At 39.9% G+C, this 12,547-nt stretch overlaps 2 protein-coding genes across 3 annotated transcripts; one reads left to right on the plus strand and one right to left on the minus strand.

Moving 5' to 3' along the window:
* Positions 1-497: 497 nt before the first annotated feature.
* Positions 498-6,925, plus strand: bwa (alkaline ceramidase). Of its 2 annotated transcripts, none has more exons than XM_065225146.1 (6): positions 498-756; positions 833-884; positions 969-1,103; positions 5,552-5,808; positions 5,869-6,006; positions 6,068-6,925. In XM_065225146.1, the coding sequence occupies exons 1-6, from the start codon at positions 716-718 to the stop codon at positions 6,381-6,383; spliced, it is 939 nt and encodes a 312-aa protein (XP_065081218.1). In that variant the 5' UTR covers positions 498-715; the 3' UTR covers positions 6,384-6,925. The 2 variants fall into 2 exon arrangements, with proteins under 2 accessions (XP_065081218.1, XP_065081219.1); XM_065225147.1 differs by having other exon boundaries at positions 724-756; positions 960-1,103; positions 6,068-6,923.
* A 2,557-nt stretch (positions 6,926-9,482) lies between these two features.
* Positions 9,483-10,383, minus strand: purple (6-pyruvoyl tetrahydrobiopterin synthase purple). The gene is made up of 5 exons (XM_065225148.1): positions 10,309-10,383; positions 10,159-10,236; positions 10,014-10,093; positions 9,782-9,927; positions 9,483-9,717 (listed from the first exon to the last, which is right to left on the minus strand). Exons 2-5 carry the CDS (start codon positions 10,221-10,223, stop codon positions 9,496-9,498), a joined length of 513 nt encoding a protein of 170 aa, XP_065081220.1. The 5' UTR covers positions 10,224-10,236; positions 10,309-10,383; the 3' UTR covers positions 9,483-9,495.
* Positions 10,384-12,547: the final 2,164 nt, after the last annotated feature.

Genomic DNA, 12,547 nt, shown 5'->3' on the forward strand with positions numbered 1-12,547 from the left:
CAACAATTTTTTTTCTGTGTAGTAAACGTCATTTTATCTGCTTGAATTAAGTGGTTAATTGACCACTTTGTCAAGCAGTTTTGGCGTGACTTTCTACCAGCGATTTCACAAAACTGGACCAACTAATTTCTATTTTTTTATGAAACGCACAAATTTTGGCTACTTTTCTCGAGGTTCTAGAAGAAAAAATCTCAAAATATTGTTTTATTTCAAAGTTTGAGTGGTAGTAAACGTTATTTTAAGTGCTCGAATGAAGTGGTTAATTCTTACTTAGTTTACTCATTTTTTAGTAGCTTCACTGTTAATCGATATGGGTGGATACTACTTAAATTTGGTTAGTTTTAAAATAGCGTATCTGCTCGTCGTGTGGCGGCGAGAGGTGAGAGTCGCACCGGACATCGGCTTCGAGGGCGAGAGCGACGAGAGCGACGAGAGCGAACAGCAAACTTCAAAACAAAGTAAAGTTCGTCTGCTGTTGAACACTGTGTGTGGAGCAGTGGAGCCCGTGCCCCGTGGAGTCCGTAAAATTTTCTTTTCGTTCTTAGTCGTGGAAAGAATGCTTCTTTTCGGTTAATTGGAATTTTTCACTGCACTAGTTACAAGAAACTACTGTTTTCTTGTGATTTAGTTGACACATGTAGTCAGAATTTAAATCAGCTTTGAACTAAAAAAAAAAAATCGCCCGTGAAAAGCCATCAGTGAGAGCATATTCTGCATGATTTTGAAATCATCTACAGAGCCAGGTTTCCCAGACAGGTAATGAACAATACTAATTAATGGAGAATAAAAGTCTAAGCATGGTTTTTTGATTTGATTGTTTTCTATTTTGAAGATTTTCAACCACAATCCATCTAGTTAAGGAAAGGAAGAAGGTCACACAAAACGTAATGTATCTTTGTTCTTATTCATATGTATGAGTAGATGACCGTGGGAATTGTTTGTTATAATTTCCATTTTAGATATTGTAGACCCAGAAAGGTAGGAAACCACATCCAGCGATAGCCCCGATGACCTGGGAACATTTGGAGCGTGGCAGTTCGCCTGTAGATTGGTGCGAAGGCAATTACCTCATATCACCGGATATTGCCGAATTCGTTAACACGGTAAGAGGAAAAAACCTGTTCATTGCTACGAAACGGTTGTGATTTACATAGCACCTGCTTTGGCTCGAAAAGTAATTACCTATCCACAATCAAGGTCAGAATGCAGAACGGTGGCAGAAGGGTTTAGACATCATAATATCTTATGTAACTCGTTTCGAATTGCTATAATGGCGCATAATAACCCTGCCAGATTGAATTGCATGTCGCAGCTAAACGAATGAAACAGATGTGTGGAGAATTGATGCGAATAACACAGGCCTATACACATCGTTTAGCGTGCAGGCCAGCAGTGAAAATAACGAACTAACAGGCAGGAAATCCCCCCGCTTATATTTGTATATTTTCTGTTTTTTTTGGTAATTTGACACGTCCACGGGTTTGTAAATAGACACTCCTGATGCCGACCATCGTCAATGTGTACATTTAACTGTTTGTGCTGAAAGGAACGACACTTGCTCTATTTGCGCTACTGTTTAGATGTAACTTGCAAATAATCTTCCTGGTTGTTATCATCGCTGCGCTTATCAACATGTCAATTGGTAGCAGCTTTAAATCGCAGCTTATTTGCATATCGGGTGAGGTGAACGGTTGTACACCAATTCAATTTTTTTTCGTATGTATTAACATATTCTTCGTATCTAAAATGGGTTTGTTTAGTTTATTGGCAAGTGCAGAAATCGATGTCAAGAAATAACTAAGAGGTAGGTACGTGCAATATGTACATGCGCAGGCCATTAGGCTAGTTCATTTCGGATAAAGGCGTGCCATTTCGGTAAACATATCTACCGTTTTTATTGTCGCCAATGAATCGCAGGACGAGGTAGCCCATAACGCGTTGGATCCTACGGAAGCTACTGTATTTGGAGAAAAATGGGAAATGTTTAATACTTACAGCTGCGGCGACGATGGCTGTTACCGCATAATTAGAAATTTGATCGATGTACACAGTAAAGTCACACTGTTTTGTATCTGTAACACACAGTGTTGGCAAAATCAGAAATCAATTGATATTTTTCTGCTCTCATGCGCTCGCAATATCACGCGTTATATTGGAACAAAATATCATGTTTGATATTGATTTTACAAGCTCCTTTGATATTGCGAGACTATTCGAAAATCAAGTTGAGAGTGAACTCGACACAAAAATGATTCCATTGCATATCGTTTTCTTAGAAAGAGAAAGCATAGTTTACGATCTCTTTTTAATATTCACCGATGGCAGATGCGAAGGGACTGCTGCAAGCCGTTATGGAAGTTTCGGTTGCATTCGGGTGTAAAGCAAAAATCATTAAACTCAATCTCTCCACAGTTTGGTGAGATTTGCAGTTGGTGAGTTTTGTTAGCTTGATATTCTGAGCTGCGATATCACAGCTTGCAAAATCAACCGCAGTTGTTGGCTTGTTGGTTTTTGTCTACGAAAATCAAGCGTGATCTTGGGCGTTGGTGAGATTTGATTTTTTGATATTTTCCCAACACTGGAACACAGTTCATTTTCATAACGAGATTTTCATGCACTTTTCATTCAATTGTACGTCCAAAATTATACTGACCAAGTCACTACTATTGTCCATTATATTTACTGAAGAGCCGGTTCCGGTGGTGTAGTGGTAAGCGTGACTGTTTTCTCACCCCAATGGGTCTTTGTTCAATCCCAGCCGAGGTCGGTGGGATTTTTCTGAGGCATAAAAATCTCTGGTCACGTCTTCCTTAAGGAAAGTAAAGGCGTCCCGGCCTCCATGTGTGTTGAATGGGTGCGATATCCTACGCAGGTGTGGAAGCTGCCTTACTGCACATTCGATTGACGTCAATGGATGGCAATCGATGTCCGTCGGTGATTGGCACTAGATAGCGGAACAGAGACCGACGTTAAATAAAGGAATGAAGAATGAAGATATTTACTGTAGAACAAATAAGTCTTTTGTACATGAAGAGTATTTATGAGCCAACAATAGAGTTTACGCACAGATAAACATGTTGCATGTTGCTCACACACTATTCGTTACTCCAACGGATCAGTTGCCCATGAAGAGCTTAGCATCGGCATCACGGACCCCCATTAGAGTGATGCAAAATTTGAAATTTTCGCTCCTCAATACTTAAACGATTCCAAATCGGATCCTGACTAACCTCTCAAAATTTGAACCCTTTTGGTGAGAAACTGAGATGGCACAAACCATTTGAAGTTTGTATGGGAATTACTATGGTAAAACCAAGATTTTTGTTCATGTCTGTCTAATAATTCACCATATCTGTCTGCTTCAAAAGCTTTCAACTGTACTTGTAGGAAATTTTCCCAGCTACAAGTTTGCTGAAGACCACTTTTTGATTAAATGCAAGGATCGAAAGTTATCAATAGTTCAATGCGCTGATGTCTTATGATCATGCTCAATCAACTGCTCAGCAGGCAACATTGGTGTTTCTCAACGCCCCAGAAACAGGACACAAAAATCATGGCTACTATGTCACACTGCAAAATACAGTGTTGCCTACAGAGCAGCTGCTTGATCATGTCATAAGTTTACTAATCAATTAAATAATTAATAACTTTTTCCTGTCTCGTTTTACATAGAAACGATCTTGAGCAAAGCTGTAGCTGAGAAAATTTTCTATAAGAATGGCTATCGAACTGTTTTGCAGCTCAATATGGAAAAAGATTAGAAGGCAATGAACAAAAAGTTGAGATTTCCCATAGTAATTTACAAGTAAACTTCAAATGGCTTGTGCGAAGTCTGTTTCTAACCAAATGAGTTGTAACTTTGGGAGGCTAATCAGGACCCGATTTGAAACCATTTAAGCTCTGTGGAGCGAAAAAGTCAAATTTTGCATCAGTCTAACCCCCATATGTCCGTATTCCATCGACTTCCAGACCAGTACAATATATTGCTGCTACCACTCCCTCAAACAAACCGATTGCAGTATTTACGGACTCCGCAAGTGTAGTTCTATCCTTCAACTCAGACTGTACGAAGCACCCATGGATCCAATCCATTCAGCGGTTTGCCACCAGAAACACTACATTTGTATGAATTCCTAGTTACTGTGGCATTCGTGGCAATACGGAGGCATATCATCAGCGACGTTTGGAAGACAAGCCAAACTTTTTATCAAGGAGGTTCCAGCGGGGGACCTAAAAAATGGGTAGCCAACTAAATCTGGGACTTATGGTCACATACGTGGTCCCAATCAACAAGCATATTTCTTAGAAAGGTGAAGGCTGACACACGAAGATGAGAAAACTCCCCTAACTGCCAAACTCACCCAACATCTCAAACAAAAGCAAAATCCTCAGAAACTTAATAATCAAAAGTCCACAGAAAGAAATCACATTGACAGCTTCAGTACTTAACTAGAGGAGGCCTCTTGTAGACCTCCTAACACGATAAATAAACTTTAACTAGATGAGGTCCCTTCTAGACCCACACTCTATTTTCAGAGGCGAACCAGCCAATGGGTGAAAATCTCTATAATAAAGAAATCAACCTTAGCTGCTTATCCTTGACTGATACGGGTATTCTGTCCACCATGCGTTATGTCTGTTTGTATGCGGTTTACGCTTTCCAGTAGAAAATACAAGTTGGCCTGTTCAGTCCAAGTTACGGCAAAACGGAATATATGTTAAGTGTTGGAACGAAGAATAATTAATTTATCATATTGAAATGTCCATAACCAATAAACTCCGTCCGTATTTGGTACCAATTTTATCAGTCAGTTGAAGTCCTGTTTCAACGGTTCCGAATTGCAATCATAAGTGTGAACAATCACTGCTATATGTACTGATAGTATCGCATCTGGAACTTCTTCGGGTGGGTCGATGTCGTAATTTAACCTTTGGAGGAACTCAGAACCATTCTACCAAAGGCTGTTGTTTTCCAAGGCGTCAGCTTGTTGACCACGATAAACGATGTCGGCCGGGTTTTGCTGTGATACGCATATTGGGATAGCGATGTTGTGTAAATTATGACAACAAACCTTGAATTTGGGTCGTTGGTGACTTGTTCGGGATGAGATTTGAACTCGTGACTTTGGCGTGAGAGGTAATGGATGTTAACCATTATCCCGAGGTCGTCCCCGTTCTTACCACTCTTGCGCTGGGCGTTCATCGACAGGATAGTTTTGGTGGGCAGAATGAATGTTTCGCATATGGATCTCGGGATCGGCCAGAATCCCTCCATAAGGGAGTTCTCAGTTGGTTGGTACCCGTTACTTTCTGGGCTATTAGCCCCTGAGATGAGACTTACTTGGAAGCTGGATACGTCGCTTTGTCTCGGGGAAGGTGCGCAAAGCGTTGATACCAGTTCCGAATTGAAACGTTGGCTGACTTCTTCGGCAGGTTCAGGCGATTGCCTTCTATCACAGTAGTCTAGTTGACCTTTACAGATATGTTGGTGTTTGCCAAGTCTTATATAGAACTCATCTCATTATACTATGCCCGTCTATCCGTTTTCCAGATAAGCAACATCCTTTTCCTCGTCGGTCCTCCGTTCCTGATCTACCTGTTCAAAGACTATGGGAAGTTTATCCAACCGGCCATCCATATGATATGGGTCCTGTTGATTATTGTTGGCTTGAGCTCCGCCTACTTCCATGCCACCCTTAGCTTACTGGGTCAGCTGCTGGACGAGCTGACTATCCTGTGGGTTTTTATGGCAACGTTGAGCCTGTTCTGTCCTCGGCGGCACTTTCCACGTATATTCAAACAGTCCAGGTAAAGTTAGGATTAGATCCAACTTAGTCATAGTTGAACTGAGATTATTGTTGTTCGCAGGAAACGCTTCTGCATCTCGATGTCGGTATTCTCCCTCTCGGCAACGGCCTTGTCCGTGTGCTATCCAGCCGTTAATGCGTTCGCTCTGATGCTATTGGCTATACCGGCTACCTATCTTATGTACAAGGAACTACAAATGTAAGTTTTCATGTTCATGAGGAATCCACAAGTTTTTATTTAACCTTGCATCCATCCGTAGCGTTCATGACAAACGGGTCTACCGATTGGGTGTCCGCAATACCACCATTCTGATGATGGCCATCGTGTGCTGGATCAACGATCGAATGTTCTGCGACGCGTGGTCGCGGTTGAGCTTCCCCTATCTGCACGGTTTCTGGCACATTCTGATCTTCATTTCGGCGTACACGGCGTGTGTACTGTTTGCGTACTTTTTCGTCAGCGACGAAAGACCGGAAAGTCGACCGCAGCTCAAGTATTGGCCTTCCAATAATTTCGAGCTGGGTGTACCATACGTTTCGGTTAGTTGCTACAAGAAATTGAACGATCACATTTAGACTAAGGACTAAGTTGAACGGTGTATGGTTTAACTGAATGATCTGTGTTAATAGCAGCAAGCAAGATAAGGCAAGATAGTACATATTTGAAAGAGAGTAACCATCATAGGTAAGAAGAAAGTACAAAGCAGCAATGAGAATTGAAATGGAAATGGAAATTCTCATTACCCACTAGAACATTGTGTCATAACGCCAAAAATATAGTCTTTAAATGTGTAGATAGCCGGGTACAGTAAATGCGGTTCTACATTTGTTTATGAAATCGCGTTTACAATTATTATTTGAGTAGCAGTAGCAGGTTAGTTTACTAGAAAATTTTTGTTGTTGTTGAAGCTGCAACAAAGTTTTCGTACTTGTTCCAAACAGTTTGTCTCATTAACTTAAAAGGTGATCGAAATTTTGAATCTGCTAGTTTTGTTTGCTATAAGCTTTAAGTATTGGTTGATCGTCAATTTATATTATTTGTTATTACTAGTGTTAGAAAGAGATTTTAATAAAATATTGCGTTTATGATTAGATAAATTAAATTAATTGAGTAACTTTGGGATTTTGTATTGGTAGTCATTTTGTCCGAAAGCCTAATATTTTCAAACTTAGAATACATATTGAACCTATCGTAAGTTGATAGGATTAAGCAACAGTCATCAGGTCCCTGTGTTGGAACTTGAATTAGTCTTAATAATAAGGTTCATAATTTTCCATACATCGTCGTGGCTAAACAAGGACAGGTTTAATTCAGTAACAAAATAAGATAAGACAAAATTTAATAAACACCAAACGATCAAACGGTCCTGCATTAGGCACTGTTCAACGCGATGCGGACTTGAAATGCACCGATATCCTCTGCAGTCGAGTATGGATCATGCAGCGGTCGTTGGGAAAACATTAAACCTTTTCCAAAAGACATCCCTTCAAACTAGATGTGGGAGGCTTGGAATTTTTATATTGAGAATTTCGAGATTGCCCTCTCCCTCAGCAATGCTCGGGACCCAGTGCGCAAAACGCAGTTACTTTTCTTCTCCATGAGGGAGCAGCTGCAAACATCGTTCGAGAGGCAAAGTTTCGTTCCAGCTTATCCCGGCCGGATTGTTACGAAGAGTTAGTCAGAAACGTTGACGAATACTTCAGGTCGATGGCCGACACGGCCGCAGAACACGAGGCATTCTCATTTTTATTAACATTATGCCAATTCTTCGATAAAATCGATGTAAATATTTACATTATTTGACAAATCTAAGGTAATCATGACAGCAGTTGGTCTCGTTTCTTCATTCATATTGTTTTCAATAATCAAACGTCATGACTACCTGGGTTTTATCAAAAAAGGTAAATATTTACGTTGTTTGTACCAAAGAATAGAAAGGTGGGTGGCGGCATGATGTTGGTAAAATTAAAACTGACAGCATTCAGTAATTCATTATCATTAATTATCGTTAAAAAAAACTTGTATAACTTTTATACCGAAGGTGAGGGAAGATATGAGATGGATGGCCCTTTACACGCTAACCAAAGTACGCCCACGCAAACCAATACCACTTTCGGAAAGGTGATAGTTGCCCCTATCCGATTATGCTGTTGGTTTGCGTGAGCGTACTTTGGTTCGCGTGTAAAGGGCCTTAGAAAGTTTGTTTACAAATGCTTTTGTGCCGTTATCAAATGTTATGCCTGATTTATTAGCTGCGTCGTAGGTGATTTGCCCATAATTAATATCGGCGGATTTTCACACATCTGACTTGTTATTGATTTGTAATGTTTTATGCGTTGTCATGCGGACAAGATCTTCAAGGAAAGCTTTTGGTTCAGTGCTCGAAATTCCCAAAGCAGCTGTCAGTGCCGGTTGTTAAATCTGATGCCAAATGCTAATTTTTATCTGAATTGGCAATATTGCTTCCTGTGTACAAATTGCATTAAAAAGCGTGCTAACAAAAAGTTCAAACATTTGACCAAAACTTCTTGTTTAACGATTTTTGTCAATTTTTAAGTGTCCATATACCAAAAGTTTAAATTTGTCATGAGTTTTTTTTTAAATATAAAAACTAAAGATAGGGGAAATGGCTCTAATGTTGGCCTATGGATCTAAGATTGGGCCCATCGCTAAAAATCAGATATTTATCAATTTTATCAAGATGAACGCGTCATTGGGACGGTACTAATAGATATATTTGGTCGCCATTGAAAATTTGGTCGATTGCTGAATTTATGTATGAGCCCAAATTAGGGGCGTTTAGGCCGAAATAACATCCATTTCTCCTTTTTGCGATATTTGAGTTTTTAACACTTTTTTGGGATTTTTACTCAACATTATTAAAAAATGCCATTTTCCCCGAAAGACGTAATTTTCCTCTATAATTATATTTCAGACGTGATTTCGATCAGAAGTGACGTTTTTGTGCTTTTTGTTACCAGGTGAATGTTTTCCATTGATAAAAAAATGAATGAGATTTTGACGAAGGCTTTTTTGAGGATCAAGTCTGTCTGAAATACAATTTTGTCAATATCGCGCGAAATTCTGTCAATGACAATGACAAATCTCAGCACTGACTAAAACAAACAAATTTTTGACAAGTTTTTAAGAGAGAAGACTGAAAAGTGTCGCAAGTTACCCCGTTTGACGTTACCGCACAAATAATACGAAAGTCAGTTCACATTTATTTCGACATTCTAATAAAATACATGCCTTTATAGTATATAACGCAAAAATCGATGTCATGTAATCCGCGGTTCTTTATGCATCAATATCCTCTACGTTGCATCCAACGATGCCAGATTTACAGTCATTTGTACACGAAAAAAGTTGACACCATCTTTTTGAACCCTTGTAACTTTAATTTAAATAACGATTTTTTTTAATCTGTTTCGTTAGAAAAATAGTTCGAAACATTAACTAATTATTGCATGAATCGTAGTTTCACGAAATATTTGATTTGATATTTTATGGATAAAATTAAAACAGGTTGACCACTTTTTTCGTGTACAGAAGCCTGTAAATATGGCATCGTTGGTTGTATCCAACGACATCGGCCAAACAACGTTCAAGTGTCGAAGTCGAAACAGCACAGTTGCAAAATACTAGATTTCGTGTGTCAGCTGGGATATTCACCATCCTTCTAGCCTAGCTATCCGAATCCGACGATAGATTCGACGAGCATACGTTTTCGGTGGATGCCAGGTCATTTTTGCGATAATGAAAGTGTGCATCGAATTTCTGACCACGATAGACGACCGAATTTTTGTCCGTTTCGTAAATCTTGACTTCGTACAGCAGTTCCGGCTTGGGCATGATCAGCCTTAGGCTATCCCAGATGAAGATGGCCACATTTTCCGTTGTGCTGGCCTGTAACGACATTTATTTTGTAGATGAGTTTTGAAGTTTTGCTGAAGTTCGTGCAAAAGCTTACCAGGTTCTTGAAATACGGAACGTCCTTGTCCAAGTTGAGATGGTCCAATTTCTTCATAATCGTCTGGTCCATGTACTGCTTCAAATCCGTAATGTTCAGCACCATACCCGTCTTCGGATCTACTGGACCCCGCACGGTGACTTCGACTGTAAGTTGCATTAAATTACGATCAGGCTTGGCAATTGACAGCAATCATCCAATTAACTTTCGATTGTTTTGCCGAATAACCTACCCGTGTAATTGTGGCCGTGTCCATTCGGGTTGTTGCACTTTCCGTACACCTGTCGGTTGGCTTCCTCGCTCAGGAATGGGCTGCGAAATTTAGATTTTTAGAAACTAGAATGCAACTAGTGGTTTTATTACCGTTGCGAACGTACCTATGCAAACGATGACAAGCACTGAAGCACTCCTTTCTCGTAAGATACACTAGTGGCGAAGACATGGTATGGTGATGCCTAAAGCTCATTAAATCATATCAATATAACAATTACAATGAGTAATTTAATTGAAACCCCATTCTTACTTACCGCTTTCTATAATGAGTGATAAACTAAACCTGACTATCGATTCTGCAGCCTTAGATCTCGTTTGATATCTATATGTCAATTCATCCACACATACACAAAGTTGAGGTATACTCCAGAGAAAAAAACGTCATCTTGAGCTTTATCATAATAAAATGATTCCATAACAAACATTGCTGCAGAAAGCAAACCGTTTGTAGGTATAGGTTTAACGTTTGTTGATAGCGAAAGGCACATGGTTTGTTGATTACCAATACAGTGTAACTGCAGCTAACCATGCCGGTTTGTTTTTGGGATCTACTTTAAGGCGCCTGCGTTCTTCGAGCGGTCGGGACGATCTATTTTATCGTCGGATATATTGTCAAACAAAACACACTAAAATTTAGGATTTCGTTCCTTTGGGGGAGTCCAGTTTCAACTGTAAAATACAATAATCAGGGTGAAATCTAAAAATGCCAGAAATTTGATGTCACCGAAAAAATTGAACCCAAGAACTTCGGAGCCAAATTGGAAAAATATGTAGGGTAAACGCTCCTATAGTTGCGGTACGTTAGAAGCGTTATGTTCCTATAGTTGTGTATTGAGTCTACGAACCTAACGCTTCTAACGAACCGCAACTATAGGAGCGTTTCCCCTACCGTGAAGGTGGGTTATTCTCCGTACGTACGGATTGAAAATAATAAAATTTCCGAATAGATTACCGAATGTTCAACTGTTCCATATTCGTCAAAAAACTTACAGTATAATATACAAAACTTCAAGAGACAGCTCTATGGGGTTGTACGCAATGGTCTTCTTCTTCCTCGCATGTCAAGCTTATTGCTTATCGCAAATTAGCTTATTGAGAGCTCTCGATGCCTGCACCATTTTTGCATTAGTATAATTGTTTGGCAAGTACAATCATACTCTATGCCCAGGGAAGTCGAGAAATTTTCCAACCCGAACAATTTCTAGACCGAACCGGGAATCGAACCCAGCCACCCCCAGCATGGTCTTGCTTTGTAGCTGCGCCTTTTCCGACTGAGCTAAGGGAGGCCCCACGTAGGACTACGTGGTCTTATATAATAAATGTTATTTGTTAACTGCAGCAGGAGCTTGTGTTTTGTGTAGGAATAGGAATTTGAGCGGGGTTCTCTCTGTTTATACTCTTTAGTATGACGCGCTTGGCATAGATGGCCTACAGCGACTCACGAAGAGCTACTGATTCTGATCAATAGCGGTGCGTCTTCTTCCTCCTTATGTGGATGCTCATGTGAGCTGCAGCTCGCTGCTTGCAGGCAGCCTTACGTTGTGTACTCGAGAACAATGTTGATGTCGCTGCTGTTGATGTCGACGATCGGACAACACCACTCACGGTGATTGGAACTGAATCCGATCAGCGGTTGAGGGCAGCCTTGATAGCTAGCTGCTTGCGGGGAGCCTTTCGTTGTGTACTGGGGAACACTACCACTCACCACGCGGTGATGGAATAAACACCGTTTAGTGAGACCGGATGGAATTCAAATTTGAAATCTGTGTTAAGGAAATCGCTTTTCGCAGGCAATCGGTGATAATTTTAATTATCATAGCTAGAGCTAAAGTTGCACATTCGTGCAATTTTCAGCAGTGACATTTTGAATAAAATGAATTTTAGCAGAAGCGTAGAAATATTTCTGATCGGTTGGTGATAAAGTTATTGAAATTGGTTAAGGGGCAGCTGAGTTATCAACGTTTGAAATCTTTCATAATTTCGCTACATGTTCCATTTTCGGTTTTCACAAAGTGTACCCCTATATAGGAATCACAGACGTAGTCCTACGTCAAAAATCTTAGTGTGTGATTGGATGCGAGACTAAAGGGTTAAGGGGTATGTTCTCCGTCTATGCCCTTATCCGAACACAAAGTTCGATTTAAAAAAAAAAATGCTATTTTCATGATAAAATTATATTGAAATAATATTTTTATGGTTCATTCCTTCCGCTATAGGGCGCAGCACTACATCGGTATATGTGACCCATTTCCGTCAAAAACAATTACAAAACAGCTTACATTCAATATTATTGCATCAAATGCTTTGCTAAGCTACATTACGAATTACTGTAAAATAAGTTGGACAGTAATAAACAGCTGTGTAATATAACAAGTAATTCTAAAAACATCGATCCTAAACGACTTGCGAATCTGTGTGGAACTACTCAAAAGTTAAATATATGACATGGTCTGTGGTCACCTTCGCGGATAGTTGTCCTTTCTTTTTTCGGTC

This window comes from Ochlerotatus camptorhynchus, unplaced genomic scaffold (assembly GCF_037179485.1).
Source record: "Ochlerotatus camptorhynchus isolate MF236.1 unplaced genomic scaffold, CSIRO-AGI_Acam_v1.1 ptg000222l, whole genome shotgun sequence".
In the NCBI taxonomy this organism is placed as follows: Eukaryota; Metazoa; Arthropoda; class Insecta; order Diptera; family Culicidae; genus Ochlerotatus; species Ochlerotatus camptorhynchus.

Coding starts and splice junctions, on each gene's coding strand:
- purple (XM_065225148.1), bottom strand. CDS start 10,223: ATGTCTTCGCCACTAGTGTATCTTACGAGAAAGGAGTGCTTCAGTGCT. Junction 10,094..10,158: donor GCTTGTCATCGTTTGCATAG/GTACGTTCGCAA, acceptor TAAATTTCGCAG/CCCATTCCTGAGCGAGGAAG. Junction 9,928..10,013: donor ACACGGCCACAATTACACGG/GTAGGTTATTCG, acceptor TGCAACTTACAG/TCGAAGTCACCGTGCGGGGT.
- bwa (XM_065225146.1), top strand. CDS start 716: ATGATTTTGAAATCATCTACAGAGCCAGGTTTCCCAGACAG. Junction 757..832: donor GAGCCAGGTTTCCCAGACAG/GTAATGAACAAT, acceptor TCTATTTTGAAG/ATTTTCAACCACAATCCATC. Junction 1,104..5,551: donor TTGCCGAATTCGTTAACACG/GTAAGAGGAAAA, acceptor TCCGTTTTCCAG/ATAAGCAACATCCTTTTCCT.